At 37.7% G+C, this 21,624-nt stretch overlaps 1 protein-coding gene across 7 annotated transcripts in view; it reads left to right on the forward strand.

Annotated features, from left to right (window-relative positions):
- The window catches only part of RHOT1 (ras homolog family member T1), a 76,315-nt gene extending 56,428 nt beyond the window's left edge, over window positions 1–19,887 (forward strand). For 3 of the 7 annotated variants that reach the window (XM_047832296.1, XM_047832293.1, XM_047832300.1), the window contains exons 16-21: window positions 563–646; window positions 2,214–2,333; window positions 4,491–4,693; window positions 5,683–5,778; window positions 7,440–7,562; window positions 18,779–19,887. In XM_047832296.1, the coding sequence (XP_047688252.1) occupies window positions 563–646; window positions 2,214–2,333; window positions 4,491–4,693; window positions 5,683–5,778; window positions 7,440–7,562; window positions 18,779–18,896 (744 nt within the window). In that variant the 3' untranslated portion in view covers window positions 18,897–19,887. Of the gene's footprint in view, window positions 1–562; window positions 647–2,213; window positions 2,334–4,490; window positions 4,694–5,682; window positions 5,779–7,439; window positions 7,563–8,997; window positions 10,710–18,778 lie in introns of those variants that run through there. The other 4 variants (XM_047832295.1, XM_047832297.1, XM_047832294.1 and 1 more) reach the window with 4 other exon arrangements.
- Window positions 19,888–21,624: the final 1,737 nt, after the last annotated feature.

The raw sequence follows: 21,624 nt of genomic DNA on the forward strand, positions 1-21,624 counted from the left end.
CTGTTGAACTGGCTTTATCTTGGTTTCATTGCTGTTAGTTATCCTTTGTTTTTGTTTTTGTTTTCCTAAGCAGTGTTTAGGTGGGGGGTTAAATAAATAGAATACATCTGTGAAAGCACCTAACACAGTGCTTGGCCTGAAGTGAATGGACCGTAAATACATCAAATTGAATACTGTATCTAATTCTGGCTACTGCCCTGAGTACGGAGATGGATGTATTTCCACACGAGTTTCATGGTGGACCAAATTACAGTGTAAGGAGAATTGCTAGCAGGTGGCTCTGCAGTGCACTTGGCAGTGGTATAGTTTACTTCCTTTTCAGCTCCTGCTTTTACTTTGTGCAGAACAAATGCATCTTTTGAACCAAGAGCTAACACCTTAAGACCTAAGAACTAAGAAACATAAAATCAACGTCCCCTCTGTATGGATAAATAATACATAGCTTAGGGAGGAACGCCCTTTTATTTGTAACACACTCACAGGTACATGCAGAGTGTGTGTTGGTGAAAACTAGATACTGTAATTGCTTACTGTAAATATTGAGATTTCTGGTTGTTTTCAGAGACAGAAGAAAATTCGTGATGATCATAAATCCTACTATGCAATTAACACTGTTTATGTCTACGGACAAGAGAAATACTTGTTGGTAAGAAATTCTCTGGCACATAAAGATTACTAATTATTAGGTGTATTTTTATATGACTTTGAAAACATAATTGGATTTAATTTAGTGGCTGTTTTTAGAACTTTTGTGATTTTTTTTTTCTTTCACTTGGTTTATTCATTGGAATTAATTTTAATTCCCTTGTGTGTGGTGATTACATGGGTGTAGATATAAGTAAAAATCTATTTGTGTGCTAAATTGTGTATAATACACAATAGAAAGTAAAACCAACAACAAAAAATTTCTCTTTCCTCTTCTGCTTTTATTTTAAAAAATGTTTCTTCCTTTACTGTTGACTAGAAATCAATATGAAAACTTACTGTGGGTGCTTTTGGTAGTTTATCTATACTCTGAATCGAGTTTTATCTATTTAGCAGGGAGGAGTATAGTTACCAAATGTGTTAGTCAAAAAAAACGGATGAAAGAAGTATATGACTGAAAAGATACTATGAAATACAGTAGTAAAAGATTATATGTTCTTCTTGGATCCAGTCATATTTTGGTTGGAGCCCTGGTCCACCATTGATTAGCTGGGTGACCTCAGGCAAGTGGCTTTTTCTCTCTGAGCCTGAGTTTCTTACTAAGTTAGCTAATATGAGGAGCTCCTAACAAATAATAGATACCAGAAAGAGTTCATTTCCTTTCTTTTTCTTTTTGGAAATTATTTATTCTGCCAGACAGATGATCACATTGAATTTTATACAGTTTTTCCTCTTTATGATAAAAGTTCTTTGTCAGTTTCTTATTAAACCTGGTTTATCTCTCATTCTTCTCCTATAAGTTTAGTTCTACTCATTGGGTACTCTGTGAATGTAGCTGGCTGTTAATTTTCCTGTTTTTATTCTTCTGTTGTTCTTTGCAAATTGATATCTTTCACGTCTCTGAATACCCATGCTATAGTAGTGTTTTATTTGGAGTATATTGAATTGCTTCTGACCCTGTATCTCCCCTTTCCTCTCATCAAAGATACACTCTCTTATATAACTCAATAGTACTGAATTTTACTCTAGTTAGATCATTGTCATATTATAGGTGGGATATTTCTTTAGAGGTTTTATAATAAACATTGAGAGTAGGCAGTGAAGTCAAACAAAATGACCTTAAAGAGTCTTTTGCTCTGCTTTTGTTTTTGCTTTTTTTTTTTTTAATTGGTGAGGAGAAAAGGTGGTCTGTAGTCTGTTCAAAAGAGAAGAGACTTGGAATCACATCTGAGCTCAAAGTTTGGTCTGATAACTTGGTAGATGTGTTATATTGGGCAGTTGACTTAATCTCTATAGCTTGTCTAATCTGTATAGAGAATGTGTGTAAAGGGCCTTCCTGGCACACATTGGTCACTAGCTAAATGTTCACTTCTGTAAAACCTTAATTACCATTTTCAGTCCACAAAATCAGAAGCCACTTATTTATCTACACTTCCCACCTCTAAAAATAGCCTGAAAAGTTATGCTTAACTAGTACTTTCTTATTTGGAAGTCAAGCAGTAATAACACATGACTTGAAGTAAACATTGTTATGATATTAATGTTTATTATCTTTCTCTTTTTACAAGTTGCATGATATCTCAGAATCGGAATTTCTAACTGAGGCTGAGATCATTTGTGATGTTGTGTGCCTGGTGTATGACGTCAGTAACCCCAAATCCTTTGAATACTGTGCTAGGATTTTTAAGGTTTGTTGTTCTTTTGGTCGATAATGTAGTTTAACTTTATATGGAGTTAAATGGAATTGTAATGTGATGTTTTTCTAACCAGGGAGATGCAAGAAAATCACTTGCGGGGCTTTTAAAAATACGTATATTTGTGTCCTATCCCTACAGGTTCTGGTTTCATTTTGAGGTGGTACAGTCTGAGACACATGTATTATAAAATTTTTTTTCCACATGTGCCTCTGATGGGCATTCCTACTTAAGAACCTCTGCATTAGGGGCGCCTGGTTGGCTCAGTCGGTTGGGCGTCTGACTTCGGCGCAGGTCACGATTTCACGGCTTGTGAGTTCGGGCCCCGCGTCAGACTCTGTGCCGACAGCTCAGAGCCTGGAGTCTGCTTCAGATTCTGTGTTTCCCTCTCTGTCTGCCCCTCACCCACTCATGCTCTGTCTCTCTGTCTCTTTCAAGGATAAATAAAACATTTGAGAAAAAAAAAAAAAAGAACCTTTGCATTAATGGAAGGTCTTCTTGGCTGTTTGGAATATGCAAGGAGGGATGCCTGGCTGGCTAAGTCGATAGAGCATGCAACTCTTGATCTCAGTGTTGTGAGTTTGAGCCCCATGTTGAGTGTAGAGATTACTTAAAAATGAAATCTTAAAAAAAAAAAAAATGCACATGGGTTTTATATATATATATATATATATATATATATATATATATATATATGTAGTGAGTTATACCAATAGTAATAATAGAGCAAGGGGAATAACCAGAGGCTTGAAAAGTCCTCAGTCACTTTGAGATTATCACAAAGATGCAATAGGAGTAAAAAATATATGTATAAAGGAATTTATTCTAGCATTGTTTTTAATAAAAAAAAGAAAACTAGAGGGGCGCCTGGGTGGCTCAGTGGGTTAAGCTTCTGATTTCGGCTCAGGTCATGATCTCACGTTTCGTGAGTTTGAGCCCTGTGTAGGGCTCTGTGCTGACAGCTCAGAGCCTGGAGCCTGGAGCCTGCTTTGGATTCTGTGTCTCCCTCTCTTTCTCTGTTCCTCCCCTACTCGCAATCTGTCTCTCTGTCTCTCTCTCAAAAATAAGTAAACATTACAAAAACAAACCAGTGGGGCACCTGGGTGGTTCAGTTGGTTGAGTGTCTGACTTCAGCTCAGGTCATTATCTCACGGTTCATGAGTTCGAGCCCTGTGTTGGGACTCTGTGCTGACAGCTCAGAGCCTGGAGCCTGCTTCGGATTCTGTGTCTCCCCTTCTCTCTGCCCCTCCCATGCTCATGCTCTGTCTCTCCCTGTCTCTCAGTAATAAATAAACGTTAAAAAATTTTTTTTAAAAAAACCTAGAAATAATCCAGATGTCTAACAATAAGGGGTGGTTTACCAAATTAAGATAAAATAACAGAGCAGAATATTAAGCAGCTATTGAAAGTAATGATTTTGAATTCTGAAAACATGGAAGAGTCAGTGTTATATATATTTTTAATTGCTTTTTTTTTTTTTAATGTTTTTACTTATTTTTGAGAGAGAGAGACAGAATGTGAACTCGGGAGGGGCAGAGAGAGAGAGGCAGACATAGTATCCAAAGCAGGCTCCAGACTCTAAGCTGTCAACACAGAGCCCAACCTGGGGCTCTAACTCACGAACCACGAGATCATGACCTGAGCGGAAGTCAGATGCTTAACCTTAAGACTGAGCCACCAGACGCCCCTCAGTGTTGTGTTTTTAAATGGCTATGTCCAACATAACTTGAAGCTACAGAAAAGTTTATAAATGCATGTGCTTAAGGACTAGCAGTACATAAAAAATGAAAATAGTGAAAAAAAATAAACTGTGAAGCATAAATGTATGAAATGAAAATAGTGTGCTTTAGGATAGAGGAATTTAGATGGATTTCTCATTTCAAAATATGGTATCTTTTTCATAAAATGTATATTTTTTCAAATTGTAATGAATCTGAAGAATCGTTATAGGTTTGTATTATTACCAGTGTTAAGAGAATTGGCCCTGGTCTTATTACGAGACTGCTCTAGACCACTGCCAATCATTGCCTCTTAGTTTACTTTCTCTTTGAAGCTGTGCTTTGCCTAGGCAGAGATAATTTTTAGTACACATTTAATTAAATTTAGTGATTTTTTAAATTTGTCATCAGCCTTTGATTTTTTATTCCATAGCAACACTTCATGGACAGCAGAATACCTTGCTTAATCGTAGCTGCAAAGTCAGACCTGCATGAAGTTAAACAAGACTATAGTATTTCACCTGCTGATTTCTGCAGGAAACACAAAATGCCTCCACCACAAGCCTTCACTTGCAATACTGCTGATGCACCCAGTAAAGATATCTTCGTTAAATTGACAACAATGGCCATGTACCCGTAAGTACTTGCTCTGCCATCATTTTCACGTTGCATGGTTCATAATAACATCGCATGCCATTATTAGCCATGAAGGCAAACTTTTGTCGCATAAAAGTTGTTCAGCAACAGAAAGAGACTTTGTTCTGAGAAGGTACAAATTTGAATAAATGCGAGTTTGGTTTGGGTGCCATAATAAAATTACATAAACAGTGCTTCTGACAGTATTTGTATATTTTTAAACAGGCTGTTACTATCTTAATAGGATAGTACAATAAAACTCAGCCCCAATCCCAGTGTTAAAAAAATAAAGTCTTACTGCAATAAAATGGGGTTGGCATCATGTTGCTTTATGCTTTTAGGACATTTCCATATGAACATTTCCATATGAATTTATATTAAATTATAGATATGTTTGAGTTCAGACTATAATGTCTTTTTTAAGTGCTGTAAAAAGTAGTTGTGATTGGAATTCCTGCTATATAAATGTTTTACATTAAGTGTTAATGAGCCATGAATTTTATGTACATTTATTGTATATCTATACATGCATATGCATAAGCACATAACTGTGGACATCTTCATAGCTTACTAACTGCCTTAGAAGTGCATGGTTCTTAATGGCATTCTCCTCAAGTACTGTGTGTGTATAATTCTGTTGTGTAACAAGATAGTTTTTCAGGCAGTGCGTTTCTCAGGACGTTAGCTTAATCTATTTATTATTAATTTAGTCTCTAAATAATTTTCTTAAGAAAACTAGGATATAAAATAGAGTAATAATCAAACATGGCTATAAACTGAAGTCTTGCAGAAGGTGTTAATTTGTGCAGATTTTTCAAGTCAGAGTCAACTTAACTGCTATTCTGTTAACTAATACGTTTTTAAAAAGGCAGCAAACCCTTGAAATTCTATTTGTATTGGAAGACAAGTCATTCCTATTGCTATAAGATAAACAAAGCCTTATTTATGTTTTACCTTTGCTTTAAAACTCTCGTGTATGTTATCTACAGAGAGGATCATTACAGAGACAGACTCTCCCGAGACACGGGCAACCCTGATAGGATAGAGAATTTGAGAAAAATCTGGGTCTTTCTAAAAACTGCTTTGTAAGTTACTTTTTCTTTACGGCTTCTGTGGGATTTTGTTGACATTTTCTTATAGATGACCAGATCTCCTTTCTTGCCAGAATTAACATTAATAATTATCCAGAAACGCACTGCTTGGTCCGGCTTATTGCCTAACTGTATATTACAGTGGTGTTTTTTATATTTGGTTTTGTTTTACTATGTAAATGCGCTATATTAATCTTGTAGATAGCTGTGACAGTGTTTTCAGAGCTGCATCTTTAAAACATTTTCCTGCAATTTGTGTGCGTGTGTATGTGTGTGTATATGATAAATGTACATACAGGGACACTTGCTTAGATGGTGACTCCCAAACTACTTCTCATGAAGCATCTCCCTGTTGCTAAGCATACTTTGCATCTCTCCTTTTTGGTGGGTGGAGCCTGTGTATGTTGAAGAGTCAAATTATAAAATAACAGACGGATTCCAGTATGACAGCTGGCAGCAACTTAGTAGCTTTGAGATGTTCATCATCGCAAGTCAGGTTTTTGAAAGGAATGTCTTGAGTCTGTAAGAGTTTTTTTAAAAAAAATTAATTCTTGTTTTTCTTCATGTTGGGAATTAGGCATTGTTGGGATGCTGCTAATCTCCACAACCATGCCACCGTGCCATGTGGTCTCATCAGATCTCACAAGCTCAGCCAAGTCAGATTGGGCCAGTCCTTTGACTGAGAAGCCTTTAAAAAAAAATGTTCAGGTGTTACAGGAAGTGATGGCATTGATTCATCAGGTGGCACTCTTCTGAGCAGGTTCTGCGCCAGTGCCTCTTCAGGGTGGTGTGATGGCTTTGTGTGTCTGAGTGGCTCTGACCACCGAGCGGTCATTGAAGACCCCCTACTTTGGTGGTTAGGACGGAGGTGAAATAGGTTGCCCCATGTGCCTGTACCAACTAGTATCACTCCACTCAACCAGAAAGGAGCCAGAAAGTCTCCCTAAATTTCATCTCTAAAATCAATCGAACCCATTGTTGATTTTTACATCCTGAACCCGGAGTTTCATACTGTCATACTCAGCTGCTGTGTTTTAGTAGCAGATGAAATCAACCCTATATTTTGTTCAAGTGGAAATTTATGAAGCACTTTGGTTTCCTTTGGGAGCCAAGGTGCTTGATGAATTAAAGACGATGTTGTTCATATCTCCTCAGGGTTGAATATACTCGTCTTTTGACTCTTTTGTGTATTTGTCGCTCTTCTCCTTCCTGGTTTTCAGGCATGTGTGTATGCTGAGGGAGGAGGAGGAGAAGGGAATGGTTATTTAAATGCTAGCAAACTGTGTCTTTTCGGTGGGTGCTATGGCTTACTCGGTTTTTCTTTTTATTAATTTACATGAGGGTGCCATCTATTGCTGTGCATATTTATTCCACTAAAACTCTTGTAATAATAATTCCATCCCCCCTCCAAAAAAAGCCAAAAGTGTTAGCTGATTTTCCTTAGATTTTCTCTAGGGAGGGAGGAGGGAGCTATTGCTGTTTATTATATTTTTGGTAAACGTGGAATTCTGCACAACTTTAGCATGCCCCACACTGTCCTTTTCCTTAGTGTTGCTTATGCCTAAATCTTTTTTTTTTTTTAAGTTGGCACACCCTGACTTGTGCCATATTTGTAAGTAAGAACTCAACTCCTGTCCTTCTGTGTGTTTTCGCAGCCATGCCCGGTTACGCTGTATGTGCACCTGCAACAGGTGTACATTTTGCATCTGTCAGAACTTCCTCAACTCAGACTTGCTGCAATCTGTAAAGAACAAAATCTTCACTGCAGTTCTTAACAGGTTCTTAACTTTATTTACTGGGTACCAGGCATTCTGTTAAAATACAAAAGAAAAAAAGTTGATAACTATTTATTATACATCTACTCACTACAAAGACAACAAGCCAACTGATGCCCAACTAACTTCCACTAAAATACTTACTGTGGTGACAGTGTTTTTAGGGGACTTACAAGATTTTGAATTTCTTTTTCATGAAGGAAGTTAAAGTATTTTTCATATTAGAGGATAATATGTATAGGGAGATTACAATCTTTTGGTTGAGAGTTGTAGAATTATTTTAGGATTTTTGTGGTAAGGAGCAGACCCGTTGTTCCCAAATGTTATGCATGTTATGCTCAACTAATATAACTTAATTAAAACCATAGTAATGAAAACAGTATCTTGGGTTTAAAAAAAAATTCTCTATTATAAGTACTGGAATGTTTATTTGAAAGAGCATGGCTTCTGGAAATGAGGATAATAGCCAACTTTAAGGATTCAAAGGAATATCATGGGAAAGAAAAAAGGATTGGTAGAACTAGTTTTTGAGGTCTTTATAATTGAGCCCAAAGCATGAAGTATGCCTAGAAAGTAATGTGCTTTTTCAAAAGGAAAGAAAAACAAAAATATAAGATACGGACATTCCTTTAGAGTGATGAACTTGGAAGGTATATTCATATTCTGGTTATGCCTCCATTGTTCAGATTGACATTTTGTGAACACTTAAGAGCCTGTGTACTTTGTATCTACTGTAAAGTTTTGTGTCTGAAGATGAATGAGTGTTCTGAAATTGACATTCAGCTGTTATCAGGAGCTGGGCTTGATTAAGACAGATGATGAAGCTAAACAGATTTTGGTTAGAAATGGGTCCATTCTTTGGTTTAGCACTGGACTCTCAACAAAGGCTAGGCTCTGATGGTACCGAATGAGTAGGATAGGTTGTGTCCACTAGCAAAAATAGTAGATGTGCCTATGAAACAATGAGACTGTATTTTATGTGAGTCAGAAACTGATCTTGAAGGCATTCTAAAAAGAGTTTTGATGATATTTTGAGCACTAGCAGCTCTGGAATAAGAATGCAGCCATCTCAGGTGACTGCTTTTGAAGGGACCGCCACACTATTTCGGTGGTAAAGTTCTGCCTCTGTCCTTCGAATGGCTTCTTGTAAAGTAATGACACAGATTCTCTCATGGAGACTGAGAAAATACAAGGCTAGTTCAAACCAAACAACATTCAGGAGCTCCGGTGTTAGAAATGGTAGAGTTGGAAGAGATTCCAGAATTCATCTGGCCTAACCTCCCATTAGAATGCCTTCCTGAAAGCCTTCCCATGGAGAGTACTGCTTATCTGCTGGTGGCTTTCCTCATTGGAGAGGGTTTTTGCTTTTGCTTTTGCCTTTGCTTTTTAATTTTATTTTTTAACTAAAATGATTTCCCTATAACTTTCTCTCCTTTAGTTTTAGTTCTGCCCTTTAGAACAACATACGACTATTCTCCCTCTTCAACATAACAATCCTTCAGACATTTGAAGACGGCCATCATGTCTCCCCTAATTTTCTCTTCTCCAGGTAGAACATCCCCATTTCTTTCAGCCTTTTCTTAAATTAGATGGTTTAGTGACCTCGTCAGTCCTGGTTGTTCTCATCTGAAAGCCCTTTAGGTTTCCAGAGTTCCTCTTAAAAGAGGTGCCACTGAGGATGGAGAGCAGTGCCTCAGGTGTGACGGGGCAAGTCCAGAACAGTGGGCAGGCCTGTTCCACAGTTAAGACAGCACCTGCCCGCTGCATGAGTTAACTTTTTTAGCAGCCCCATCCCATTGTTGATGCATATTAATCTTGGGGTTAATGGAAATCAGATTTTTTAAATATGAAGTACTGTTAAGGCAGTGTCCCCTCCTCTCTAATTGTGTATTTGACATTTTTAGTTGACTTTCTGAATCTAAACACAGATACGTATGTATCTCTATTAAATGTCATATTCTTCTTTTTGATCCATTTGTTCTAGCTCAGTCATTTCAAACATTATTTTTGTCATTTGTCCCATTATATATCTCTCTCGGCATTGTGTTATTTGCAAATTCAGTAGATATGTCTTATCTTTCAAGTTACTGATGAAAAATAATGTTGAATACCCGGAGCTTGGAGAGAGAGAGAGAGGGCGCCAAAGCCAGCAAGCCCAAAAGTATTCCACTGGAAAACTCTTTTGCCAGTGACACGGATTTAAAATTCTTGGGGAAAGACTGTTCTGTAAATTAAAAATATTTTATTATCCAGTATACATTTTCTGTTATTACCTTACAAGAGATTTCACGGAGGGCTTTTTTGGAGTCAATATGTAACTTCCACCACATGCCCCTGACCTACCAGTGTAGTCATTTTACCTGAATAGGAAGTGACATCTATTTGGTGTCTTACTCTTGTTGAACCCGCCTTAGCTCCTAATAATTGCTAATCACAAACCATCTATTTTATTTATTCTGGAAGATCTTGAGTGTCCATAATTGCAGATTGATACATTGTCCGCACCTTTAGTGACAATTTTATTGTTGGGTTGATTTAGTCAGTTTCCAGATGAAATAGGTTGGGTGTATATTAATGGATGAGCTTGTTTATAGTAAATTACTCTGTACAATGATCTTTGAAGAGAAATCAGTACATTTTGTCCTATCTACTTACAAACTAGAAGTAACTTAATGGTAATGTCAGCATACATCACTGACAACTAGTAACCAAGAATGGAATAAATGAAAAAGATAAAGAGGAAAACCAGAGTACCTTTCAGAGAACTCCTTCCTGGTTCCTGGAATTTTATGGAAGTGCAGTGGACATTTAGGGCTTCTGAACTGAAGTTTCTCCTAGTTTACAAAAGGGTGTAGGTAAGGTAGGTGGGGGTAGAGGCCCAAAACTTAAGTGCCTAAGGGTCTGGACAGGCAATGTGAACGAACGAAGGTGACCAAGTAAAAGAAGTAAGAGCCGCAGGGACTGTGACAGGGACTGTGACAGGCCCTGGCGAAAAGAGGCAGCCACAACCCAGCTCGGGCCGTTTGTTGTTGTCCGGGCTGGGTGTGCCAGGTCTTCTGATTCTGTGAGACCCTAGAAATCAGGGTTTTTATGTGAAATTTCCTGCTGGTCAAATAATGGCAATTAAATTTGAATCTTGGAAAGTGCTAATCAGAACAAAGCGTGCTTACAGGCCACCAGCTTGCAACGTCAGTCTTAAGCTGTGGCCAGGCAAGAAAAAAAAAAAGGTACACCTGAGGAATGAAAATGTCTCTTTCCCTCCCCCCTCACCACATCCTATTCCTTTTTCACCAAGAATCTGAACACGTTATGGGGTCACCTCCTTTCTCTCCCATCTCTCAGGTCGTGGCAACCTTTGGTGGTTGGTCACAATTGGTTCATCGTGCTAGATCTATCTTAAAGTTATAAAAGCAGAAGGAGGATTGACTAATTGGGTAAAAGTCATCTAAGAGTTTTTCACTGTAGTTCAGGAGGAGTGTCACTCAACACTGAGCCTTAAGTCTTTGGTTTCAGAGATCTGCCACATCTCGTGTTTGGTTTAGAACTGTGAGAGAGTAGTTTTGAAATTTTTATTCAAGCAACAAGTTTCATTAAATGTTCATTAAACTCGGGTACATACGTGTTGGTCTCAAATTAATGCCTTGTTTTAGTGTGCTTGTAAACATGTTGCTTGCTGAAACAAGTCACTTCTAGAAATAGTCCATGTTTGAGGCCACATTCTGCCTTCACCTGCCCGTGTCCCTGTGATTTATTCAAATACTTAAATACCTGCTTTAGACAGAATCCTCTGTGAGCTGGGGCAAAATATAAAGATGAAGATAGGGACCTGCCTTTAAGTAAATATTATGTTATTAAATTTTTTTCCTTAAAGTTTGGTTATGTTTTCAGTAACCTTAGCCCCTCATACCATAAAAGGAAGTGCTATGAAACCTCATCATGAGAGGCTTTATTAAGCCTAACCATTTATATTCAGGCTCTTCCCACAGATTCATTTCTGAAATTATCCATTTTTTCCCTAGCTGTCTTTGGCCAGTAAATATTGTCTCCCCTTTTTTTGAGCTTATTTACTGACACTGCATTATTTTAAGTAGAAAGTAGTAAGAATTTTTTTTCTTTTTTTTTTCTTTTTTTTTTTTTAATTTTTTTTTAACGTTTATTTATTTTTGAGACAGAGAGAGACAGAGCATGAACGGGGGAGGGTCAGAGAGAGGGAGACACAGAATCTGAAACGGCTCCAGGCTCTGAGCTGTCAGCACAGAGCCCAACGCGGGGCTCGAACTCACGGACCATGAGATCATGACCTGAGCCGAAGTTGGCCGCTTAACCGACTGAGCCACCCAGGCGCCCCAAGAATTTTTTTTCTTTTTAACGTAATCGAATATATATATATTTTTCAAGATGTGAGAAAAGTGTTAAACAAACTATGTGTCTGATATATAACTTTGTTCTTTGATAACTATGGTCTCACTCTTCTGACCTGGATAGGTTTGTTTTTCTTTAGAAGAATTTCTGAATAATGGGATTATTTGCATTTAAATACATTTGGAAGATGACTAACATGTGGTCAGATGACTTTAATCTTTGGCAATGCTTTCATTTCAAATATTGGTACTGGGATAAACATACCTTCTGATTATATTTTAATTTTTAAAGACCTTTTTAACCTGAAAGTGTTAAAATGAGTATGTAGGAGTGAGCTGGATTGTTGGTTTGAACTACCCAGGATTTTAGTTATTACGTATTTATTATTCTGACTTCAGAAGACTCCTACTTTGCATGAGGATGTTACTGTACTGTAGTGTGCTGTGAACTTTAATTTGTCCTTTCCTTTAGGTGTTCAATTTGTCTGTCTGTGTCACTTAGTCATTTTTTGAACTTCTCTCAATCCCTGTCCCAGCTAGAATTCTGAATGTAATCCTCCCACTTCTCCCAGCTTATAATGTAATCAAAATTGTTTATTTTATAATTTATTATTTTGGTGCAATTTTCTTTGATACAATTTTGGTTTTAGGATTCTTTCATCCCATTTTATTATTTGAATTAGCCACATAAATTATTTGTTCATGTTACTTCTTTTTTTTTTTTTCTTTCAACGTTTATTTATTTTTTTTGGGACAGAGAGAGACAGAGCATGAACGGGGGAGGGGCAGAGAGAGAGGGAGACACAGAATCGGAAACAGGCTCCAGGCTCTGAGCCATCAGCCCAGAGCCTGACGCGGGGCTCGAACTCACGGACCGCGAGATCGTGACCTGGCTGAAGTCGGACGCTTAACCGACTGCGCCACCCAGGCGCCCCTGTTCATGTTACTTCTTAAGTTTAGTAGCAGCATTATACTTTAGCGACCAATTACATAGTTCACAGTGAGTATTTGAGTAATGATGCATTTTTAAAATTGGGTATATGTGGCATTTATTTTAAGCCATTTGTTAATGACATTTGCCCATATTGCTTTAATAATCACCTAAGTTGCTCCTTAATGTTAGAGAGGTTCTGTTGGGAATGTAAGAGTGCTTAGGATATTATGTTACAGTAAGATGTTGTATACAAGAAAGTCTGTCCTATTTGAGCTTCATATGAAACCTCTGTGTCCCCCTGTATCAAGGTCCTAAAAGGCTTTTCTTTTAATTAGGATACATAGTCTTATGTTTAAAATTATACAGGAGCTTATGTTATAGATTCTCATTAAGGAAGCCACTGCTTGTACATTTAAAAATTTTTTGCCATATTGTTAGAATATTAAAGGACGCCACAAGGTGGAGTTTGCCTATTCTGATCTTTAAGTGTCAGTAGTTAACATGTAGATATTATGTGTTTCCCATGTATCTACGATCATCTATAAATTTTGGTTCTTCTAATGCTTGGTGAAGCATTTCTTGACATTGATGCACACTTATGTCCTTTTCTAAAGTATGTTAGGCATGCTCAGTTAACAGCTTTCTTATGATTTGTGTTGCAGTTCTTCTTTGTTGGATACTATATTTTGACTTCTTAACCTATTTTGAGAAATATATTAAAAGATTTCATGCCTACTAGTTAGAAGAATTGTCATTGTTAAAACTGTTATTAAGAGTAATGGCATTATTATTAGGAATGAATGTAAAAAATACTTCACTAGGCAAAACAAACAAACAAAACAGTAAGAGGAGTAAAAGCAGAGAGGCCCAGAAGACTTTAAGAAGAAAGTGAAATATTTTATTTATTTATTTATTTATTTATTTATTTATTTATTTATTTATTTTTAATGTTTATGTTTGAGAGAGAGAACGAGTGAGCATGGGGGAGGGGCAGAGAGAGAGGGAGACACCGAATCTGAAGTAGGCTCCAGGCTCTGAGCCCTCAGCACAGAGCCCGACGCAGGGCTCGAACTCATGGACCGCAAGATCTTGACCTGAGCTGAAGTTGGATGCTTAGCTGACTGAACCAGCCGGGCGCCCCAAGAGTGAAATATTTAAAAACACAACACTTAACTATAGTTTTGGTGACCTCGGTACAGTTTTCAATTTGAGATATGTTTTTGCAACTAGGAAAAAGCTATATGTGATATCTCTGAGCCCTAGTAACTAGGTTACACACAGTATAGTTAAATAGGCTGTTTCAAAGTATTAACTTAAAAATTCATACTTGAGATATGTAAGTGGATAGAATTATGAAATTAAAAGTACATTAATATTGCTGCATTTGTACACCTCTGAGTTGGGTTTGGAAAGGATCAGATGGTAAGATGAGAAAAACAGAAGCTAGGAAATCCACACTTATTTCTGAAAAGCTGTATGGCAGTGCTGAGAAGTACTTGGCTGGAACTGCTCTTCCTGCAGATCTCCTAGTGCTACTGCTCTTGACTGTGTTCTACTGAACTTTTCCTTCCACCTCATAATAGCCTGCAATCCCAGGCAAGGTTAATTGATACCTTGACCGTTCTGAATTCTCCCCTTTCCTTAAATTCTAATTTTTGCAGACTTTAAGTCTTTGCAATAGAGTTTTTATGCCCCAGATGTAAAGTTCCATGACACGTTATAAAAAATATTAAAAGTACCCTATTTGGGAATAGCTAGAATGGGTTTAATTCCATTGAGCCCTTTAGAGTTTGATTGTTTTGTTCCTAAATATTGCAGCTGATAACATTCCCTTTATGATTGGTTAAATACATTAAACCAATAAAGATTTCACCTCATGTTCTTATATACGCAGTAAATTGCAGAGTGAATCAAAAGTATCTTGTATGCCTTCTTTAAGGCATTCTGTGCAAAGATACATAGGAATTTTGGTCATTCTGTTATATGCCTTATGTGATTGTTCACACAAACACCTCTTCATTTAAGTCTTTATTGCCTGACGTTTGAAACCTTTCCTCCTCTTTGCCTTATTAAGTAGCAGGGCCTGGCTGGCTTAGCCAGTGGAGTGTGTGACTCTTGATCTCAGGGCTGTGAGTTCAAGCCCACAATGGGTGTGGAGCCTACGTAAAAAAAAAAAAAGAAAAAAAGAAAAAAGAAAAAGTAGCACTTGTCATCTGATTGACATATGGGCCCTCAGCACTTCTAAGCAGAAAGCCAGCATCCAATATGCAGGAATTTTCCACCTAAGAGCTTAGAAGCTCTGACAAGCTTCAAATGATTAACTAAGTTATATTCTAGTATTTAGTAATGATTTCTTATATTCTAAAAAGAGATACTGCTGAACTAAATTATTCCACACAGAGAAGGAAAATGTGATTCTGGTACATCAGTAGGTATTTTTAAAAAGAATCTTTATACACACAAATGCACACTCATTTTTGACCCTGTAATACTCATTTTTGGGAAGTCTGTCCTAAGGAAACCACTAAATATGGAGAAAAATCTTACATGGAAGGATATCGATCACTTTGTAGTGGAGGTGGCCACCCATAGGAATGGAGTATAATAAAGCTGTCTAAAATGATGTTTCTGGAATTATGAAAAAGTCCTTATATAAAGGATGTAAAAGTATATAAATTATACATATTGTATTTGCAGCAATGTAAGAAGCACACAGAAAAAAATCTAAAAGGAAGTACCCTAAATTTTAATCAGTTGCTTCAAGTGATGGGACTCTAGGTGATTTTTTTCTTCCTTCTTTTATTTTCCTCATATCTTATCATGAACGTATATTGTATTTTGACAGTAAAAAAAATAATAAACTTTAAAAAGAAAGAAAAAGTATGCCATAAGATATTATAATTTATTCTAAGATGATATTTTAGGTGAGTCATTTTGAAAGGATTACACTTTTGAATTGTGGAAGGATTATTTTTGCTTGAGTTTAGAAATGAAGTAGGAAGCAACTCTCTGAAACCATTACTCCGTTTCTGCTTGAGACCTGAAATGACAAATGTGGCCCAGTGCTGATACTCTGGAATACAGTTCAGATCTTCATACTGTTCTCTAGTCAGGTGTTGTCAGTCAGCTAATCAATGACAAATGTGCCATCCGGTATAAATGCTTTCTCCTAGATGGAGAGCCTGCTTAGGGCAGCTATTAAAAGCACATGCTAAAGGCATAAAATGGGTGTCTAAGTAGCTTTTCATGTCTAAAAGTGTCTTAAATAACCACTATAACGTTATGGAGTCATTGAAGCATATTTTATGAGTTAATAGTTGCCTTAAGTTTTAAACTAGCTGTATCTAGAGTATGTATCTATATTATTTGTCATACAGGAGTATGAACTGCTGTTCTGCCTGTTGGAGGCTATACTATAGTCGGGGGAAAATAATAATCACTATAATTACTATCTGACATGCAAAAGTAAACCAAGCAGTAAAGTCAGAATATATTATGTCATGAATGGTAGGGAATACTTTCTTAAAATACAAAAAAAGGAGCTGTGTGAAAACAGATTCCATACTTGAAAAAATGTTTATGAGAAATCATTGTGACTGATTTTAATGTGATGGCAGCTAGCTTTAATACTAACCCCTCTCTTGCCCAAGTTAAAAGATGAATGTAAACATTTTTTTTTAATCCTCCATCAGTAAAGATGAATAAAAAATCACAGAGAGCCCAAAGCTGAAGCAGAAGCTCTAATGCACTTGTAGCCAGTGTTCTCACTTTAAATTCTGTGCATCTCTAATTGATTTGGAATTATGCACTTTGAAACTCTCATCGTAGGTCTGTTACAGTCTATGAGTTTGGGATGTTGGACCTGATTTTTTACAGATGCATGTTTGCAGTTGTTGGTAGTCTGCAATTAGAAGCCTCAGTAAATTTCATGACTAATAGCTGTTAGCCTCATTTTGAATGAATACTTACGGTCACCACATAACTGTCAGATACTGCTTTTGGTATTGGTTTCAAGGGCTTCCCTTAGTGTTTCGGGTCAACCAAGACCAGCCTCTAAGGGATATATAGATACTGTATATAACCGCCTTAGGTTTCCTTGCCTGGTACGTGAGTGTTTTTAAAAAGTACATATAGATAGGTGTTTTTTTTAAGTTGGGCAATTTGTTACAGGATATATTTATTTAAATATAGAAAGCATGAGATGCATCCTATTATGGTGGCGACTCAATTTGTGTGTGCGATGTTTAATTGAGAGATGTTATTTTCAGTCCCCCACTTTTGTGAGCTCTGCTGTGAACTGCAAATTGTGTGCATGTGTATATAAAAGGTTAAGAGCCCGGGTAGCTGAGTGGGGTGCCATGCTGTTAGCAGACGACGAAGGCAGTATTACTCACCAGGTGCACGCCGTCAGCTCTGTAGAAGATTCCATCTTCATGGAGTCATCTCATGGTCCACTTTTTCTTGAAGCCAGGTAACATTTCCCCCAACCAGTGGGTTGGCCTTGGTGGAGTTTTTCCAACTGGAAAAACTGAAACCGAAGAATTTTCTTCCCCTAACTTAAAATAAATAATTAAGCATTGCCTGTTGGAAGAACTAACTCACAAGGTGGAATGAACCTGTGTTACCACTTTGCTTTGTAAAATAATACTTATGTCAGGAGTGATTTTTATTTTTATTTTTTAGGAACTGGGGAGGATAAGAAATGGGAGTGCTGTGTGTTGTGTTGCCATGGTGATAAGCATGGAGCACTCTGGCTTGTATTACAGACTGTTTCTAGAGATGCGCAGGTTGCATTTTGTGATAACTAATCTGATTGTCACCCTTCGACTATTGCTGAGGCAAAGTAGTTTTGTACAATTGATATTCTTGGCTCTTAACTCTTTTGCATATGTCAGTGTCTTGGTCTTTTAATGATGTCTGACTTTTGCTTCAAATCTGTTTGTTTCACTTAGTTGTAAAATAACCTAAACTAGACAGCCTCTCTAAACTCCTAATTCTCTGAATTTTCTGTATCTCCTCAATTGTGTTCAGTTAACTCAAACTTCAGTGATACTTGAATAAAATATTCCAGCCTTTGCTTTAAAGCTTTATCCTCTCTATGGTAAGCTGTCATACTTGAGACTCTTGACGGTGCTTAGCAGTGTTATTAACTGAGCATGCTCACAAACTCAGTTTGTGGTACAGGCTGTCCCTGTTCTTGTCATGCACAATATGGCTTCTTTTACGTCATTTACCTTTCAGTCCATCTTGTTTCATTATGTCCTTTGGTTGGTACCATTGTCACTGCCTGTCTAATAATCAGGGTTGTTTTTCTTTGTTGTTTTTTTAAATTTTCTTTCTTTAATCAGCAGTAACCAGATTAATGTGAGCTGGTAAACCTTCCCCATCCCCTTTGGGATTTTTTGGGTAAATTTTTATGGGGCTCAGTGTCCCCAAAGTTGATTTTAAGCAATGCTCTTAGAAAAGTATTGTCACTTGTCGCTTAACTGCTTACAAGATAGCTTTCAATTCCCGGGGACAGGAGATTGTATATTAAGTCCCATAAAATTGACTCTCAAAATTGTGAGATCTCAGTTTTACCTCTCATTTTGAAGGACTGTGGTGGTATTAAAAACTGGTAGGTTGATTTGTCTATGTTCTCCATTTCCCATGTGAAGAAAACACACAATTTTAGATGTTTATTACTCCCAGATAGTAGCTAGTTGTAAAGACATTTGTCTTTATTAATGTCTACATTATATCGTAAGATAATGATGATATAAACAATGTACATGTGGCTACATGGATAAATGATTTTGGTAAGCATTACTGTATGCAATTAGCCTGACAAGTGTGCTAATACTTCCCTAAAAGTAGACTGTTCATATAATTGGTGTTTTCATACTAATCATGTTTTGAACATTAATTATATTTTCTAACTACAGGCACGTGACACAAGCTGACCTCAAGAGCTCCACGTTTTGGCTTCGAGCAAGTTTTGGTGCTACTGTTTTTGCAGTTTTGGGTTTTGCAATGTACAGAGCATTGTTGAAACAGCGATGATTAAAAAAAAAAAAATACTGGCCCCACCAAAAACAAATACTTTTATGTATTTATGTATGCTTTAAATTCTGCTAGAAATATTGAGATATTTATACATGCAGAGTTACTTTATTAATATTTGTAATTCATGCATAAGAGTATTTTAATGATAGTTATAACTGCAGTATTGACTGGCATTGGAAAGAAACAGCTTAACAGCCAAACTAAAATGGCTAAATTTCAGAGGCCAAAAGGGAATATTTTGTAAATAATGTACATATTCAGGCAAGATATGGTCTCCCACACTGAATTCTAGAAATGATGTTTCTAGACGTTTCTACATGGTATTGTTAGTGTTCAGTTGGCTCATTCTCCTAGGTCTAAGCTCAGAGATTGTATCTACTCATGGATTACTTATTTATTTCACATTTTACTTAGAATGATCCCTCTGGGTTCTTCAAAGAATACGAGGCACAATTGGCCATTTTCTCTCCATTTTTAAAAACAGATGAGTCATGTCAGCTTACACTTCTCCTTCAGCCACTCATGGTAGGTCAGCCTTGAAGCCATCGTGCAGTCTAGAAAATTGCATAGCTGAGTGTTGAAGTGCTTCTTTAAGGAAGGAGTGAGTTCCTGGCAATTAGCAGAGGCGTTGCCTATATGATTATGTTGCTTCCTTTGTCTGTATGTTGAATTTTATAGCCCTTTCAATCAAATGAGAAAAAAAGATTTGTATATTATCAATGTTTTTAGTTTAAATAAACAGTCACCATTCCTACTATGGAATTTCTTCCCAAAGTGTGTACATCATTCTCTAGTGGCTGTGTCTGTTCTAGTGTCTTACAATAGCTGCATGTGTCATACCGTTCTCCATCCGGCTAGGATAACCTAGAAGCAGCACTTTTGTAAATGGTAAAGTAAATCTAATGAATATAAACTCTCATGATAAACCTATTTTTTTCCATCATCGAACTTTTCAAGTATTTAAATAAATAACTGCTGTGTACCGTGATCTTGAGTTTTTTTTGTCTTCTGGAGTAAATATTTTGCACAGATGTGAATGCAGTCCTCTGGTTTCTTTCTCACCTTGAAAATTATTTTTTTGTTCAAGAAGATAATGGTCGTGAGGAAAGAAGACAAGTATGATTTGTATTATATGAGAGGAAGTCTATCTTAAAGTTGTGGGCAAATCTATTCTCTGAGAAGGCCAGTTTTCTCCTGCACGTACCTAACTAACGTGGTTTCTGCTGTGACTTACATGTTTATCTGCTTCTCTAACATGGATTTTTTTCCTCTTTGCTGTTGTGATGAACATTTTCTCTAAACATCACACTCCCGGGGGTGCCTGGGTGGCTCAGTCGGTTGAGCCTCTGACTTCAGCTCAGGTCATGATGTCACAGTTCGTGAGTTCAAGCCCCACGTCGGGCTCTGTGCTGACAGCTCGGAGCCTGGAGCCTGCTTCAGTTTCTGTGTCTCCCTCTCTCTCTGCCCCTCCCCTGCCCCTGCTTGTGCCCTATCTCTCTCTCTGTCTCTCAATAAACATCACACTCCCTGAGCAGCTGGTAACAGCAGAAATTACTAGCTATACACTTGTAAGATAATATGTGCCATACTTAGCTACATACTTCCCTTCCCCCTCCCCGCCCTCCCACTCCCCATTTCCACTCAAAATGTGAGGAAAGAAGGGGCGCTTGGGTGGCTCAGTCATCTGAGCTCCAACTCTTGATTTCAGCTCAAGTCATGATCTCATGGTTCATGAGTTTAGGCCCTGAGTCAGGCTCCGTGCTGACTGCGTGGAGCCTGCTTGGAATTTCTCTCTCCCTCTCTCTGTCCCTCCCTGGCTTGCTCTTGCACACACGTGCGCGCTCTCTCTCTCTCTCTCTCTCTCTCTCTCTCTCTCCCTCCCTCACCCCCCTCTCAAAAAATGAACATTAAAAATTTAAAAAAATTTTTTGAGGAAAGGAAAAATTAAGCAAAAATCTGGTGACTCCTCATTTTCAGAAGTCTCCTATTTACCAAATACATTTTCATCAGTTACACGGCTTCCAGAGACCATTCTTTGCTTCCAAGTTCTTCCCTGTTCAGACTGAAATATTATTTTAAAGGGATACGCCTTATGGATTGATGTGTTTGTGAGAAACAGAGGAAAGAACGTGGTTTGCCAAGACGTGAGAAGTGACGTTGATATATTTAGGCTTTTCTCTCTTAATCTTTCTCGTTTGAAGCTTAAGTGTCTGATTGACAAGGAGGCTGGCGGCCACCCCGTCTCCCCTGTTGTTGCCGCGTCTCCCGCTCGGAGCCTCCAGCCTCCCGGTACTGTCAGCCAGTCCAGGTGGGGCAGATGTGCACGGCAGTGCCCCCTGGTTTCTCCTCCGCAACAACAGGCTCACGCACGCATTTCCTCCATTTCACGTTCACTCTAGAGACTAGTGAATGTGGGGAAGTTTGTGAATAGATCTAGTAATAGGCTTCTTCTGGCTTTCGTGATTTACTCTCAGAGGACGGGAGCTATAAGAGCACTAAGGGAAAATGAGGAAAATAGGAACTTGAGGATTCAAAGACTACCTTTCTTTCACTTTGCACCAACTGCATTGTCTCCTAAACAGACAGCTCAGGCTGCTTGCTGCAATAGTTTAATGAGTAGTGAGGCAGTCGTGTGAAGAAACATCACTGTGAAGGTTTGTAGCCTTACTTAGCACATCAAGGGTCTGTTGCTTCGTTTTTTATTTTTATTTTTGATGTTTATTCA

This window comes from Prionailurus viverrinus, chromosome E1, assembly GCF_022837055.1.
Source record: "Prionailurus viverrinus isolate Anna chromosome E1, UM_Priviv_1.0, whole genome shotgun sequence".
Lineage (NCBI taxonomy): Eukaryota > Metazoa > Chordata > Mammalia > Carnivora > Felidae > Prionailurus > Prionailurus viverrinus.